Consider the following 17,095-nt stretch of genomic DNA (forward strand, 5'->3'; position numbering starts at 1 on the left):
TTTTATATCAGCAGATTCAACTCAACAAGGTCTTTGCGATGACACCTAACTTTGACTTTGGAAAAATTTCTTGATGAATTTATAGTTGAAAACTTTGAAAAATAGCAACATTTCACATTTTAACCCTAATTTACTCATGAAATAATTGTCTGAAAATTAAAAGTTTAGTAACAGGAGATTCAGCTTGATGAGTTCTTTGCGTGGATGCCTTGAAAGTTAGTCTCACTCAAAAAAGAATTTTCGCCTCATTTTACCATTGAAAATATTGAAAACACTGTAAAAATTTGAGTTTCAACTCTCATTAAATCACGAAATCCATGTTAGAAATTCATAAATTTTATATCAGCAGATTCAACTCAACAAGGTCTTTGCGATGACACCTAACTTTGACTTTGGAAAAATTTCTTGATGAATTTATAGTTGAAAACTTTGAAAAATAGCAACATTTCACATTTTAACCCTAATTTACTCATGAAATAATTGTCTGAAAATTAAAAGTTTAGTAACAGGAGATTCAGCTTGATGAGTTCTTTGCGTGGATGCCTTGAAAGTTAGTCTCACTCAAAAAAGAATTTTCGCCTCATTTTACCATTGAAAATATTGAAAACACTGTAAAAATTTGAGTTTCAACTCTCATTAAATCACGAAATCCATGTTAGAAATTCATAAATTTTATATCAGCAGATTCAACTCAACAAGGTCTTTGCGATGATACCTAACTTTGACTTTGGAAAAATTTCTTGATGAATTTATAGTTGAAAACTTTGAAAAATAGCAAAATTTCACATTTTAACCCTAATTTACTCATGAAATAATTGTCTGAAAATTAAAAGTTTAGTAACAGGAGATTCAGCTTGATGAGTTCTTTGCGTGGATGCCTTGAAAGTTAGTCTCACTCAAAAAAGAATTTTCGCCTCATTTTACCATTGAAAATATTGAAAACACTGTAAAAATTTGAGTTTCAACTCTCATTAAATCACGAAATCCATGTTAGAAATTCATAAATTTTATATCAGCAGATTCAACTCAACAAGGTCTTTGCGATGACACCTAACTTTGACTTTGGAAAAATTTCTTGATGAATTTATAGTTGAAAACTTTGAAAAATAGCAACATTTCACATTTTAACCCTAATTTACTCATGAAATAATTGTCTGAAAATTAAAAGTTTAGTAACAGGAGATTCAGCTTGATGAGTTCTTTGCGTGGATGCCTTGAAAGTTAGTCTCACTCAAAAAAGAATTTTCGCCTCATTTTACCATTGAAAATATTGAAAACACTGTAAAAATTTGAGTTTCAACTCTCATTAAATCACGAAATCCATGTTAGAAATTCATAAATTTTATATCAGCAGATTCAACTCAACAAGGTCTTTGCGATGACACCTAACTTTGACTTTGGAAAAATTTCTTGATGAATTTATAGTTGAAAACTTTGAAAAATAGCAAAATTTCACATTTTAACCCTAATTTACTCATGAAATAATTGTCTGAAAATTAAAAGTTTAGTAACAGGAGATTCAGCTTGATGAGTTCTTTGCGTGGATGCCTTGAAAGTTAGTCTCACTCAAAAAAGAATTTTCGCCTCATTTTACCATTGAAAATATTGAAAACACTGTAAAAATTTGAGTTTCAACTCTCATTAAATCACGAAATCCATGTTAGAAATTCATAAATTTTATATCAGCAGATTCAACTCAACAAGGTCTTTGCGATGACACCTAACTTTGACTTTGGAAAAATTTCTTGATGAATTTATAGTTGAAAACTTTGAAAAATAGCAAAATTTCACATTTTAACCCTAATTTACTCATGAAATAATTGTCTGAAAATTAAAAGTTTAGTAACAGGAGATTCAGCTTGATGAGTTCTTTGCGTGGATGCCTTGAAAGTTAGTCTCACTCAAAAAAGAATTTTCGCCTCATTTTACCATTGAAAATATTGAAAACACTGTAAAAATTTGAGTTTCAACTCTCATTAAATCACGAAATCCATGTTAGAAATTCATAAATTTTATATCAGCAGATTCAACTCAACAAGGTCTTTGCGATGACACCTAACTTTGACTTTGGAAAAATTTCTTGATGAATTTATAGTTGAAAACTTTGAAAAATAGCAAAATTTCACATTTTAACCCTAATTTACTCATGAAATAATTGTCTGAAAATTAAAAGTTTAGTAACAGGAGATTCAGCTTGATGAGTTCTTTGCGTGGATGCCTTGAAAGTTAGTCTCACTCAAAAAAGAATTTTCGCCTCATTTTACCATTGAAAATATTGAAAACACTGTAAAAATTTGAGTTTCAACTCTCATTAAATCACGAAATCCATGTTAGAAATTCATAAATTTTATATCAGCAGATTCAACTCAACAAGGTCTTTGCGATGACACCTAACTTTGACTTTGGAAAAATTTCTTGATGAATTTATAGTTGAAAACTTTGAAAAATAGCAAAATTTCACATTTTAACCCTAATTTACTCATGAAATAATTGTCTGAAAATTAAAAGTTTAGTAACAGGAGATTCAGCTTGATGAGTTCTTTGCGTGGATGCCTTGAAAGTTAGTCTCACTCAAAAAAGAATTTTCGCCTCATTTTACCATTGAAAATATTGAAAACACTGTAAAAATTTGAGTTTCAACTCTCATTAAATCACGAAATCCATGTTAGAAATTCATAAATTTTATCTTTACTCCATAGGAAATCCGTAATAGAGGCAGACCAAGTAGAAGAGCAACGGTAGCTAGACGAACTCCTTATTCCAGAGTTAGGTTGAGACATTATGATGGTAATAGACGCAGTTGTCATACTAATGAAGAGCTCTTCATTGATAGATTATGTGTCGGAATCGCGTATCAGTCAAACATTGCTGATACACTCAAGTCATATTTACAGTCATCATATTTGGTTTGCCAATACTGTAATGCTAACGTATTTGAACATGAAAGGCGAAAAGACAAAAAATTCAGTATTTGTTGTCAAAAAGGCAAAGTTAAAATCCAACAATCTACGTATCCTCAATTTCTGCACGAACTTCTTACTGGTAATGATCGACATTCAAAGCATTTTAGAAGGTTTATACGCCAATACAATTGTGCTTTCTCATTTGTAACTTTTGGAGCGCGAATAGAAATGCCAATAGGTGCTGGAGCGTACTTTTTCAAGATTTGTGGAAATATTTATCATCATATCAACCCTTTAAACGCATCAAATATTGGTGGTCAACTTTATTTGTTAGAGCAAAATGAAGCTAATAGAATACGCCTATTACATGATGCTAATTTCCAATTGAGCCCATCATTAATGAATCAAATATCCGATTATCTTCAAAATCATAATATTTATGCCATAAGTTATAAAAACATGCGCCAAATTCAAATTCAAGAGCAAAATCAAGCCAGATTAGATCATAGACCCGTTATTGAATATGGTCTACAGTTTTTCAACAATCCTATACCTCATTCCAATAGATCAAACATCCCTGTTGTATCAGAAATAGCTGCTGTGTTTGAAACTGAAGATGGCACTCCACCAGCTAATGTAAGCTGCAGAGTTTATCCCAAACAAACGAACAACATTAATACGATTTCTTATGCAAGTCCTCATCTGGAACCAATGGCTTACCCCATTTTGTGGCCGAATGGTGATCAAGGTTGGAGACCAAATATGCTTCATGAATCTGAAGCAGCAACAAATGTATTGAAATCAATTTCAGTTAGACAATTCGCTTGCTATAGACTCTTTGACCGGGATAACTATTTCAATCCTGCTATTCACGCCGGGAAACTTACACAACAATATATTGTTGAGTCTTATACAAGAGTTGAATCAGCACGGTTAAAGTGGGTACGCGATAATCAAGCTAAACTTCGAGCTGATACATATGCAGGTCTGCTCGATGTTTTAAATGCGAGAGCTGAAAACGAAGGTCTAAGGGCAGGAAAATTGGTAATTTTACCGAGTTCTTTCTCCGGTAGCCCCAGAAACATGAATATGAAGTATCAAGATGCAATGGCTGTTGTTCGACATTTTGGTAAACCCGATTATTTTATCACCATGACTTGCAATCCAAACTGGCCCGAAATCAAAGAATCATTGGCACCTTATGATAAGGTTGAATACAGACCTGATATTGTAGTTAGAGTTTTTGAAGGTAAAGTGCAAGAACTCAAAGATCTTTTGGTCAAAAAAGAAGTTTTCGGCAAAGTTGTTACATTCATCTATGTTATCGAGTTCCAAAAGAGAGGACTACCACATACTCACATTCTATTAAAAGTCGGGGATGAACACAAACCAAGGACCTCCGAGATTATTGATAAAGTTGTTTGTGCTGAAATACCAGATAAACTGCATGATGAATTATTGTATTCACTGGTTTCTTCTCACATGATTCATGGGCCTTGCGGTGAGCAAAATTTAAATAGCCCATGTATGCTTAACAATAAATGTTCAAAAGCGTTTCCCAAACCATTTCAAGAACACACGATGATGCATGAAGCTGGTTTTCCACTTTATCAAAGACGCAATAACGGTCACACAGTTTCTTTGCGAAATGGTAGCATAGAAGCTGATAATCGTTTTGTTGTTCCATATAATATATTCTTGCTCAAATATTTTCGCTGTCACATAAACGTAGAAATTTGCTGCACGGTCAAAGCATTGAAATATCTTCACAAATATTTGTTCAAAGGATACGATCAGGCAAACTTAAAAGTAGTAGAAAGGTCGAACGAGGAGGAGCTTGATTATGATGAGGTTACAAATTATATCCAAAGTAGATATGTTGGACCTACTGAAGCAGCCCACAGATTATTTTCACTACCAATGCATTATAATTTGCACCCAGTTGAAAATTTACCAGTACATCTTCCTTTTCAAAACTATGTACAATACCCAGCAGATAGTGAGCTTGATGCTACTGCTGTCTCTCTTCTTCAATCTACTAAGTTGACAGCATATTTCGAGTACAATAAGACGACTGATGAATTTCATCCCTACCACCAAATGCCAATCTATTGCTGCTTTAAAAAAAGCACATCATCTTGGTCACGCAGGTTGATCAAAAGTAAAACAATCGGGCGATTGCAAATTGTTTCACCACGACAACAAGAAAGATTCTCTTTGCGGCTACTTTTGTTGCGGATTCCTGATGCCAAATGCTTTGATGATCTACGCAAGCACAATAATATTACTTACAATACGTTCACTGAAGCCGCACGAGCCAGAGGATTGATAACTGATGATTTGGAATGGACCAATTGTTTGTCTGAACTTTCACAAGTTGCTTTCCCATCTCAAATTCGAGACACTTTCGCATATATTTTAATATTTGCGAGTCCAGCAAATGCTTCGCAGTTATTTGACATGTTCAAAGATAACCTCTCTGAAGATTTTCTCCGTGAATATCAGCCAGAGGATGCGTATCGTTTAACACTCATAGATTTGCAGAAGATATTAAATGAACACTCGAAAAGACTAGCTGACTTTGGTTTACCAAATGTAGATTTCCAAGTTCCGATTTATCCTAATATTGATACACCACAACGAAGGGAATGCGAACAGCTTTTCCGAAATGCATATGAACAAGCAACAGCTGAGCAAAAATATATTATTGATACAATCCGAACAGCTCTGCATAATACTGAACCCTTCAATAATGTTTTTTTCATCGATGGTCCTGGAGGAACTGGAAAAACATTTATTTATAACTGCCTGATTAATTTGCTCATAAGTCAAGATCAAATAGTTTTACCAGTAGCATGGACTGGTATGGCTGCTATTCTTTTGCGAAACGGAAGAACAGCACACTCACGATTCGGATTGCCATTAGGTTTTACAGAGTGTTCTGTTTCCTCGATCACGGTACAAAGTGTGGAGGCTGATTTACTGAAAAAAACATGTCTGTTCATTTGGGATGAAGCATCAATGATTCCCAACAACGCTTTAAGAATCGTTGATTCATTGTTAAGAGATATAACTCAGGTGAATCAGCCTTTTGGAGGAAAGGTTTTTGTATTTGGAGGTGATTTCCGTCAAACTTTACCCGTTGTAAGCCATGGTGGAAAAGTTGAGACAATAAATAACTGCATAAAACGTTCTTCGTTGTGGAAATACTTTAAAATTCTAAAGCTTACAACGAATATGCGATCTAATCGAGCAAGCCAAGAGTTTAAAAATTTTTTATTGCAAATAGGCAATGGAACTTATCCTGTTTTGCCACTTACTAATATTATCGCAATCCCGCAGCAGTACATGATTGAGTCTGATTCGGACATCATTGCCAAAATTTTTGGTGCAGATACGAATTCACTTTCACGTAATCCACAATTTTTTGCTAATACAGCCATTTTATGTCCAAAAAATATCCATTGCGACGAAATCAATGCGAAGATAATTGACATCCTTGAAGGAGAGGAAAGGATTTATTTCAGCACAAACTCCATAGTTGATGAACAATTAGAGTCTGCTTTACGTTACCCAACTGAATTTTTAGAATCACAAAATTTTTCTGGACTTCCTCCACATAAACTGAAACTCAAAAAGGGAGCAATAGTGATGTTACTGCGTAATGTCAACCTAAAAACTGGCCTAACAAATGGCATTCGACTTTCAGTTGAAGAAATGCACCAGAACACAATTAAACTCAAGATAATAACCGGAACAAACAGTGGGTCTATTGTCCATTTACCAAGGATTGACTTAACACCATCGGACACGAAACTTCCATTTAAAATGAAGCGGAGACAATTTCCAATCAAGTTAGCCTTTGCAATCACAATCAATAAATCTCAAGGCCAGACTTTAGAGAAAGTTGGCTTATATTTACCAGAGCCTGTTTTTTCTCACGGTCAACTCTATGTTGCACTATCCCGTGTTTCATCCGATCAAAATTTACATATTCAACTACCAAATCGAAATCAGCATACTTACAACAAGACAGTTAACATCGTTTATAAAGAAATTTTATGATTAAAATATTGAATAAAATTACCTTTTCTTATCAAACTCATTCAAAAAAGTACCAAAGTGTAAGCGCTGTTAATGGGTTACTCATTGCTATTCATTGATTGGCAATATATTCCAACATTATTTTTACAGTAATATGAATTTAAAGATTCTACTGCAAATTTGTAATTGCGATCAGCTATGATCGCGGGCTCCGCTAGTTTATAATAATGATAAGTCTAATTGTGAATATAATATGGTTTTGGGTTTCACTGGCTCTCAATCTCAATCTTTCATCTTCAACATTCTTGATAATATCAGGAGAGAGAAGCAACAAAATGAATTAATCAATGGATGAATCGAGTAATCATAAATAGTTAATCATTTTCACTTCTAATAGACATTCATAATTGCTTTAAACATCAATTAGGTAAAAAAACTGATCATTTTTTAAAAGCCAATTCAATTGTCAACAACATTTAAAGTGACAACTCCAATCTCCTTGGAGTAATCATAACAATTTTGTTCAACATTTTTTAATTTCATTTACAGGCTTTAAAAGAGGAATTGGTTCATTTCAATCAACCTGAAACAATTAAACTGACTTCATCCATTTATGATAATTTCGGTGTCTTTGGAGATTCCCAGCCAAAAGCATCACAATTAGGATTACAATTAAAAATTGCCAAAGAACATTATCAAGTAAGAATTTTGACTTTTCCATATTTTTCAATATTTCTCACAATCTCCCAGGAATCATGTAAAGCTGGCAAATTGTTTGATATTGAAATTAACCTTAACAGTTGAATAAAATGTTTTTAATCTCACCCTTAACATTAATTTTAATTAACATGAAACTCTCAGATGAGTTGAGTTTCATTGTAATGGGTAAAAAAGAGTAGCTCAAAGAGTTAATGAATTTGATTATTCAATGTTTTCATCTTTTCTGTTCCTTTCATTTCCATATTTCAATTGAATTGCCATTTTTCAATAGTTTGACAAATTAATTTACTTGTTGATATGATATTAGCTGATCAACCATTGATAAACATGATAAACATGATAAATGGAATGAAATATTTTACTCTTTTTTCTGTAGCTTCAGTTGTTGTTGTTGTTTTTTTCAATGGAAATGTAAATAAAGGGAAAAATGAAAATTGAAATTGTAATCAGTGAAAGTGATTTGAATGTGATTCAGGGTGTGGTTTGATTGAGGTGAACATGATTTTTGGGTGAAAATGCAAATCTGTTTACCTGATTGTTGCCATTATTCTTGAGATAACAATTGTTTCGAGAAAAGCTTTGAAAGATTATTTCTCTCACTCTTCATATTGATATAAACATCGATTTAACTTTACTTCATATCAAAATTATTGCAAGTAATTTCATTGTTCTTTACCTATTCATTCAAAGTAATCCATTGGGTGGAATTATTATCATTATTATTATTGTTGTATTGTTAGCATCGTCTTTTTATTAACGGGAAAGTTGCCATTTTTTGGGATAAAAAATGACTTGAATCACGTTAATGTTTTCAACTGGTTAATACATTTAATGAAAACAATTGATTTACACTCAATATTTTTTACATTATCTTTTCCCATTTTTGTGTGTTACCTTTTCATAATCATTTTTTATCTCTTAATTGTTACCAGACTTCTGATGGGTTCCTCAGGATTCGGTGTAAGGCGACTCATGCCAAGATAATTAGCTGGGAAAAGTCACAATTAGTTATATCCAGTAATGGTAAACAAAGCTCACAATTGTATGCTTCACATCCAGTTACATCAGGTAAGATATTGGGTTAACTGTTGAGTTCAATGTTTAATCTTGAAATGATTAAAAGCATTTCAACTTTTCAAGTGTGCCTTTCACCTTTGTATTAACATTAAATAATAATAAATCACTGGGAATCACTGGGAATGATAATGATGATGATGATAGGCTTTAGGATTGTATTAGTTTTGTCAATGTTTTTTTTGGTGTTTCTGCTTCTTCTCTTTGATATCTAATGTTTATACATTTATCTCAATTAAACAAATGATTTCAAGTCAATTGAAGATAAAATTAATCGATTGTGATGATAATCTAGATTATAATTTGATACTCAGACAATAAGTTGATTTTGTTGGTTCACTTGAAACTCTCTGGTTAATTTCATTTCACCCATTTTCTCAATCCTTTTGTTTCGTTGTTAGATTCACCTTATAATTAATCTTATTTACCTTTCACTAGATTTTGTTGTTAAAAGACAATTTATAATTCCTTTGTTAATCATCTTAGGCCTTGAGGCTTAATTCAGTTTAAATGGTAAACCATGTTTAACAAAATTAACTCACAATCAGTGTTAGCCAAGATATTATTTTCAATGTTGCTCTTGTGTTCATCTCTCAACTGGTAATGAAAGCCACTCTGAAAATTCTGGTTTAATCGCAACTCTACTTCAACATTAAACTTGAACATTAAATTGTGTTAATATTAACCTCTATTGTAATCATAATAATAGTTAAATCTTCATTTTTAATCATTTTAACACTTTTCTTTTCATCTTTTTCAGATTCACTGGAAATCATTTCTTCTTGGTTATTGTCCATACTACTAGCTGTGTCATTAAGCCTTTCATCTTGATTATTTGCATCTTTTTCAGCTCATTTTTTCTTCTTCTTGTCTTTTATATTATTATTTAAATCCGCCCAAAAACAATGTAAATTAATTAATTGACTTGCTGAGTGTTAATGTTGCCTTGATGATTATCCCATTGATCACACATAAACACACACATTCAGCTCATTTGCTATGTAATTAAGATGTAAATTTTTAGTAACTTGAGTTTAGATTTGATGGTAATCATTATGATTGGTGTACATACTATTAATTATTGATTATTGTTATCACAATGGTCCAACCTTTATTGTTCACTTTGTTAATTAGGGAAGCATAAAATTAATTAACCATGTAGTTACTATTGAAAACATTGTAATGTAAAGACTAAAACATGATGACGGTAATCACATTTGTTGAAGGAAACATTGTCAAACTCAAGATTATCTGTCGCCATCGTTTGTTTCTCAGTTATAAGCTAATTGTAATCATAATGTTCATGTAATATAATGTAATTTAACGTTTCCAGATAGACTTCCTTTCTCAATTGTAAATACATTGGTGATAAACGAGGTGAAAAGTTAAACCTTGCATTGTTATATTTTTATATTGAAATGAATACAATAAAATAAACTATTTATTCCTGATCAATTGATTTACTCTCCTAACTGCTTTCTTTGCATTGACCATCATTTGTGAATCAAATTTTCATTCCTTGTATTTAGCATGTCTGCTTCTGGTTAATTGCAGTTTAAAATTCACAGACATGGCACTGTATTAGGAATGACCGGGACTTTTTGCAAGCGAATGTATTCACTTAAAATAAATGTAGGCAAACATGACTTACAAACAGCATTGAACCTTCAAAATGAAGATACACTTCTTAATAGGAATTAGGAAAAGTCAAGATTTTTTTATATGGATTCGTGAATTTATGGTCCAAAATAGACAAATGTATCAAAGGCTTGTTATGACTTGTTTCGTCTTCGTGAAATATCATATTAACCTCACTTTAAAGCTGTGTTTAAACACTTGAAAAGGCTGGCTAAATAAAGGCTAGAAATAATTATCGAAATTTCTGATGAAAAGACTTCAAAAATGGGAAAAGATTGGTTATTGAAATTGGATCAACGAGAGATGGACTCAATTCCGAGGAAATTTAGCAGCTAGTATATTTGACTTTTATTGAAAAATTGTTTGGTAATTTTGGAAAAAGTCGGTTTAATGACTGAAAAATAGCCGATAATTTATAAATATATTAATACTTCTGGTCAATAAGAGCTTCAGCGACAAGTGTTTGAGATTTTTTGCTGCAATTTAATTCAATTTTTAAGTAAAAAAGGTACAATCGAGAGGAATGAATATGATTTCACATTATATGATAAGCTCATTAAGTTCTTGATGTCAGTTATCCAGCTCGATTTGATGTTGACTTGACCCTAGAACGATGGTCATCAATTAGTCTCAATCAAGGAAGATATTTCACAAAATTGACTTTGTTTAGACTGTTTTGTCACACTTCCAGAACCAGGTTAGAAGTAGAAACAGATGCTACATTAAACAAACCTCTTCAAAAATAAAAATATTGAACATTTCGATAGCATAATAGATTAATAAAGAACTAATTGCAAAATCAAAATCTGAAACTTTTATTTTATGTAATTCATTATAATTGTTCATTTTCAAATCTTGGCGCTTTAAATTATGTGATCTCAAAATATCCGGTAATTTGTAACTAGCCACGGTTACTGATTAAATAACCATTTTGACGGGTGAGCGAAGCATCTTTGGCCTTGCGAAGATTTAACCTGAATGTAAGAATTCGATTTTTCACTATTTTTTCGTTAAGTGTCTAAATATTGGTATTCGCTATCAGGATGAAAGAAAACTGAGTTGGGGTCTGTTTAGAGACTGGTTGGTTACTGGAAACCGGTTATTGGTAACTGGGGGTGAAGGAACCGCAGTTACTGGTTAAACTAACCAAACTAGCGTGTAACCAACGTATCTCTACATATGTTTAGTTGTTGTACATAATTGTAATCATTTTTTTCACAGAGAATAACTAATTTTAGTTAAGTGATTTATCTGTTTACTGGTGAAAGCCTGTTTCAATAGTTACTTGCCAAAATTCAATAAGTGATCAGCAAGATGTCAACATCACTGGATCAATTTGCTAGTAGTGTTCGTAATCTCTCGGCAACCGGTCAGTATTTTGATACTCCATTCTTTTGTTTCATTGTGTTCTGCTTATTTAAAGATGGGCAACCTTTTAATTGTATTATTTTTATCTTTGTTCAGGTAATTTTGAAAAATTGAATGAACTATGTAATAAAAGTAAAGATTTATTAAGCAAAAATTATGGCCAGTTGGACGATATTTTACAAACATTTGATCTGCAAGAACATTCTCTCGGAATATTAACAATTTTGTAAGTTTCATGCATTATCTATTATAATATGCATTATGCCATGATTCTTTCATTTGATTTAGCGTCTTTAATCCTGTTAATAATGAAAACTTTATATTTGATTTTATAGGGTTTGTAAAGCTGCTTTAGATGGGGCCAAAGATGATGAAGCACTTCTGCATTTGATTGAAGATTTCATTGCTGGCTGTTCTTCTGAACAAGTTAAATCTGCTCTTGATAATTGTTAGTTATTCGACTATTAACAAAATTAATTGCCACTGCAATTTTATCGTGATTTCATGCTTCCTCTTAATATTAACTTAAATCTTTTCTCTTCACAGATAACTCTTTGATTCATTCTTACACTAATTTTCTGGTCCTTAAAAAGCAAGCCATTAGAGGAATCATCCACCTACAGAAAGCTATAACCAAAATTCGACTTCATCAAAGCCAACTAACTTTTATTCATGCCGATCTTTGCCAACTGTGTATATTGGCTAAGTGCTTCAAGCCAGCCTTAAAATTTCTCGATGTTGAAATTAACAGTATTGCCAAAGATGCGGGACCATCGGAGGTGAAATACTTTTTACTCTATTATTACTATGGCGGTATGATATACGCTTCTCTCAAAAACTGGGACAGGTCGTTGTACTTTTTCGAAGTAGCACTAACCACACCAAGTATGGCTATCAGTATGATAATGGTCGAAGCATATAAAAAATACATCTTGGTATCTCTCATATTGGATGGAAAATTTCCAAGTCTTCCTAAATACACATCAAGCATTATCACCCGTTTCAGTAAAAATTTCAGTTCGCCGTATAAAAATTTAGCAACAGCTTATGCAACGCATGACTCGAATGAAGTTTCGAATGTTATTCAAAAATATTCTGCAACTTTCAATGCTGTAAGTTCTGACTATTTCATCTCAAAAACTTGACTAATACCTGAATTTTATTTTTTATTAGGATAACAATATGGGTCTAGTTAAACAATGTTTAGTTTCTTTGCACAAGAAAAATATTCAGAAACTGACGAAAACATTTCTGACTCTTTCTCTCAATGATATGGCTGATCGGGTCCAACTCTCTAGTGCCAAGGAAGCTGAATTTTATGTTCTCAAAATGGTAGGTAAACTTAGCTGCGTTAACCGACATTTCTATTTACATTATCCTATTTTTATATATTTATTTACAGATCGAAGATGGCGAAATATTTGCTTCTATTAACCAAAAAGATGGCATGGTTGTTTTCCTGGACAATCCTGAGAAATTCAACTCTGCTAAAGTCTTCCGTAAGCTGGAAGATGAGGTAATTCAAATGATTACTTAAATTATTTATTCAACTTTATCTCAACTAACAATTTGTTTTCATATTTTCTTATTTTATCCAGATGAAAACTTGTATAGCACTGGATGAAAATCTCCGTAAAATGAACCATGAGATTGCAATTAATCCTAAATATCTTCACAAAATCCGTGTCGAGCCCGAATGAAGATGAAAAATTAATTTTGAAAAATAAATAAGTTTTTTTTCTATATTCTTTATGAACAACTGTAATAAAAGAATTCCTTCGTTTACTTTAACTCTTCTGTTTATCTTCTGAGAATAAAGCATCTTCATGCTCTGTGAGCAAATACATTGCATATTATTGTATGAATCACCTATTTCTTAAGTGTATATTAATTTCAGCTAAAATTGAAACAAACACAATTTGTATGTAATGAAAAGTCAACAATATGTATAAGTAATGGGAAAATTGGGCATTTAGTTGATGAGTTTCTAGAAAGTAAAGAAATTATTTAACAATTATTTATTATCGCCTTTGGATGACTTATCACTTTGACCTGGATTTGTCTCCACACTTGAATATTTAGGATAACTAGAGTTAAATTCATTAAATTTATTTCTAGCCTCTTCCTCTCTTCTTCTCATTAAGATTTCAGCATGTTTATCAATTAATTGTTGGTTCTTTTCAGCGGCATTCTTCTTTTTGAGTTGACTCAATTTCACGTTTTTCATGACTTCATCTTCGCTTGGTGGATCCATCCGTCTATATCTATAGTTTTCAAAATAAAATCATTATTGGTTACATGAAAGTAATTTACCGTAAATTTTTCAATTAACCTTAACCATGCATCCCATTCTGGTGATATTTTATTAAGAAAGTCTTGAGCGCCATAAGGCATATGAAACCTTGATGGTTGTCCTCTGAAATTGCGCTTATTGCTTTCATAGAAGAGGTTTCCATAAACATCTTTACCTACTATTTTCTCTTCGTATCGTTCACTTTTTTTGGTCAGCTGTTTCCAAATTAGCGAGAGTAATCCTGGCCTAGAATATAAAATAAAAATGATATTTAGTCGGTGAAAGAGTAAATTAGGAAGATTAGTAAGTCATTTGATCTGCTTAGTTTCAATGCATAAGCAAGTTTAAAGGATTTAAATATCATAACTAACCTTCTGTTCATTTTATCATTTGTCAGTAGCTGGACATTAAGGACCACGAATCCGTTTTAATTGACGAGTTGTTTTCAAAACAAAATAGAGTGACGCAATGAAGGTAAACATCAGGACTTTTAAATCAATTTATCGATACGTATTCCAATACAATCGATAACTAAATCTAATAGTCTAGACTCTAGAATCTTTAATTGTTTCTCAGTGACAATTAATCAATAAGTCATTCAATCCTGTTCCTTTGGTACTTAGCTAGTGTATCATAACCGATTCCCGATTCTCTTCAAAATGAGTTACTGCAATTCAATTGTTATCAATGCTGCAGCCTAGAATTGGAAAATCCACTAAAGAGTGAGGGAATTGTTAAACTTAATTAGCTAATTAACTTGCTGTTATCAAGATATCATACGATATTAAGACTACACTTACGTTATGGTCACTTTTTTGATGTTTCATTATTCACATTCAAATATTTTCTTTCGCTTGAAACATTTCATCAGAAGGATGACAAAAATTTGAAAAAGCATTGCAGTTATTACTCACGATGTAAAGTTGTTCTGTCATGGATTTTCATAATATTGTAATAAATACATCTTCAGAACATGAAATTTTCTGAAGAAAATAATTAAACAAAAATACATAGAGTTCAGAACAAATAAGAACATTAATAACCTTTTTATTTCAAAAGAGAAATTTCTTTTTAAAATCAACAAATGACTACAATTGGTGAATTGAAAGGTGGGGCTAAATATTGAGATGTTAACATCAAACGAATATACATGCATTAATTTGCAATAAAATTAAAGGGATCATTCGATTAAAAGAAAATAAGATTAGAAATTAACTAAGACATGCTCAAGATGCTGTACATGAATATTACTTGAAAGTATCTCAACTTGGTCCCAAAAATAATAAAGGTACTTGATACATGAGACGATGTTGAGAAAAGGCGATGAACTGTATAAATCAAAAATTGAAAATACGTTTATAAGGTTCTAAAAGTTTGGCAGTGTCAGAATTCATGTTTTCTTTTGTCATCCAAAATGGTCCGACAGTAATAGGGTTTAACTTGGAAACTTTTTTGCTACGAGCTTTAAGAAGATCTTCTTCTTTAATTAAGGTTACATGTTTCTTAGGAACTTCTTCTTCGTCTTCATCTTCTTCTTCCAATACTTCTTCATCACCGGATAAATGACCGTGAGGCACAAGGAAATCATCCATTTCAAAATCATCGGCACCATTTCTCGAAGTATCTGAACCGGAGGAAACAATTGATTCTCCTTCTTCTTCTCCGTCCCATTCTTCTTCACTATCTACATCATAATCGAGAAATTGCGTATCCCTAGCCCAAGGTTTACGTCCACAAATAACCTTACTCCGCTTCCGCCATGTTCCATAATATGGTGGCCTTATATCAGATAGATCGAAGTATTTGGCTTTATAAGTAGCTTTTGGAGAAGGTTCGTCGATGATACAAGCAGATGACATTTTCTCTTCTTTTTTTGCTTCTGCGAGGAATCTGTGAGGTTGAACTTGACCCGTTTTAAGTTGATTAATGTAAAGTTCTTCACAATTATAATCTTGAAGAGCAATTGAATCCTCGAAATATTCAGGATCAAAACGTTCTTTTGCAACACTGGGAACATAATCAGCGAGCGCTTGATTAGGCTGTAACTGGAATGGCTTGAATATCGAATTATTGAGTGATTCTTGCTCAGAAAATTTTTTTGGAGTATTTTCTGATCCAGTTGACACTCGTTTGAAGAAATTGAGAAAAGATTCAGAAACACGAGCCTTTTTTCGTTCTTCGGCTTCAGTTTGTTTTCTTTTTTCTTCCAACGCTTTCAGACGTTCTTCTTCTTTCTTTTTCCTTTCTTCTTCTCTTTTGCGTTTTTCTTCCTCTTTTTCCTCCTCTTTCTTTTTACGCTCTTCTTCTTTTTTGCGTTTATCCTCCTCCTTTCGTTTTCGTTCTTCTTCTTTTTCTTCTTCGCGTTTTTTGCGCTCTTCTTCTCTACGTCTCTTCTCTTCTTCTTTCTCCTCTTCTTTCTTTTTCTTTTCTTCCTCGCGTTTTTTGCGTTCCTCTTCGCGACGTCTTTTCTCTTCTTCCTTTTTTTCTTCTAGCTTTTTCTTCTCTTCTTCGCGTTTCTTTCGTTCTTCTTCTCTGCGTTTTCTTTCTTCCTCTTTTTTACGTTTCTCCTCTTCTTTGGCTTCTAGTCGCTTCTTGCGCTCCTCTTCTCTTTTACGCCTTTCTTCATCAGTCGCTTTCCTTGCAGATCTACGACCAGACCGGTTTTCTCCATCACCAGAATCAGGAGAATCTTGATCCCTAGTAGATGAAATCAATGAAGTTTTAGAAACAAATTTTAACATTCACGGATAACAAGAAAATAAATTTACTTACTCAGATTTATTAGCTTCAGGGGTCACACACGGTGAAGGTGGTTTAATCCTTTCTAACGGTATAACAGGATCACAAGCAACCCATTCTTCATCAAGATTAGCCATACTTTCCGAATAAAATTGATTAGGTAAGTTTTAAACTAATAAATAATAAAAAATTAACACAGAAGAAGATAAACCCAACACTTAAACTTCCGTTGTTGATTTAAAGAGATTCCCGCCTCACGTAAACAAAGCTTATTTACAGATAAAATTACCTAAGAATAGAGCGGGTGATGTTGCTG

General features: G+C 32.5%; 4 protein-coding genes across 5 annotated transcripts in view; 2 read left to right on the forward strand and 2 right to left on the reverse strand.

Moving 5' to 3' along the window:
* The window catches only part of LOC107361825 (uncharacterized), a 35,458-nt gene extending 25,262 nt beyond the window's left edge, over nucleotides 1–10,196 (forward strand). The window contains exons 5-7 of one of the 2 annotated variants that reach the window (XM_089268716.1): nucleotides 7,497–7,646; nucleotides 8,600–8,735; nucleotides 9,502–10,196. In XM_089268716.1, coding sequence (XP_089124842.1) covers nucleotides 7,497–7,646; nucleotides 8,600–8,735; nucleotides 9,502–9,572 — 357 coding nt within the window. In that variant the 3' untranslated portion in view covers nucleotides 9,573–10,196. The remainder of the gene's footprint in view (nucleotides 1–7,496; nucleotides 7,647–8,599; nucleotides 8,736–9,501) is intronic. The other variant, XM_089268719.1, reaches the window with a different exon arrangement.
* Nucleotides 10,197–11,564: 1,368 nt separating this feature from the next.
* CSN3 (COP9 signalosome subunit 3) lies at nucleotides 11,565–13,598 on the forward strand. The gene is made up of 7 exons (XM_015937245.3): nucleotides 11,565–11,748; nucleotides 11,844–11,973; nucleotides 12,083–12,195; nucleotides 12,294–12,859; nucleotides 12,921–13,079; nucleotides 13,150–13,263; nucleotides 13,346–13,598. Exons 1-7 carry the CDS (start codon nucleotides 11,694–11,696, stop codon nucleotides 13,445–13,447), a joined length of 1,239 nt encoding a protein of 412 aa, XP_015792731.1. The 5' UTR covers nucleotides 11,565–11,693; the 3' UTR covers nucleotides 13,448–13,598.
* Nucleotides 13,599–13,700: 102 nt separating this feature from the next.
* Nucleotides 13,701–14,498, reverse strand: LOC149094411 (uncharacterized). The gene is made up of 3 exons (XM_089268751.1): nucleotides 14,412–14,498; nucleotides 14,080–14,286; nucleotides 13,701–14,011 (listed from the first exon to the last, which is right to left on the reverse strand). Exons 1-3 carry the CDS (start codon nucleotides 14,420–14,422, stop codon nucleotides 13,762–13,764), a joined length of 468 nt encoding a protein of 155 aa, XP_089124877.1. The 5' UTR covers nucleotides 14,423–14,498; the 3' UTR covers nucleotides 13,701–13,761.
* A 558-nt stretch (nucleotides 14,499–15,056) lies between these two features.
* LOC107362380 (uncharacterized) lies at nucleotides 15,057–17,009 on the reverse strand. The gene is made up of 2 exons (XM_015929432.3): nucleotides 16,813–17,009; nucleotides 15,057–16,737 (listed from the first exon to the last, which is right to left on the reverse strand). The coding sequence occupies exons 1-2, from the start codon at nucleotides 16,914–16,916 to the stop codon at nucleotides 15,378–15,380; spliced, it is 1,464 nt and encodes a 487-aa protein (XP_015784918.3). The 5' UTR covers nucleotides 16,917–17,009; the 3' UTR covers nucleotides 15,057–15,377.
* Nucleotides 17,010–17,095: the final 86 nt, after the last annotated feature.

The sequence above is a fragment of the Tetranychus urticae genome, chromosome 1, assembly GCF_039701765.1.
Source record: "Tetranychus urticae isolate SD_2017Ah chromosome 1, NJAU_TeUrti_SD_1.0, whole genome shotgun sequence".
In the NCBI taxonomy this organism is placed as follows: domain Eukaryota; kingdom Metazoa; phylum Arthropoda; class Arachnida; order Trombidiformes; family Tetranychidae; genus Tetranychus; species Tetranychus urticae.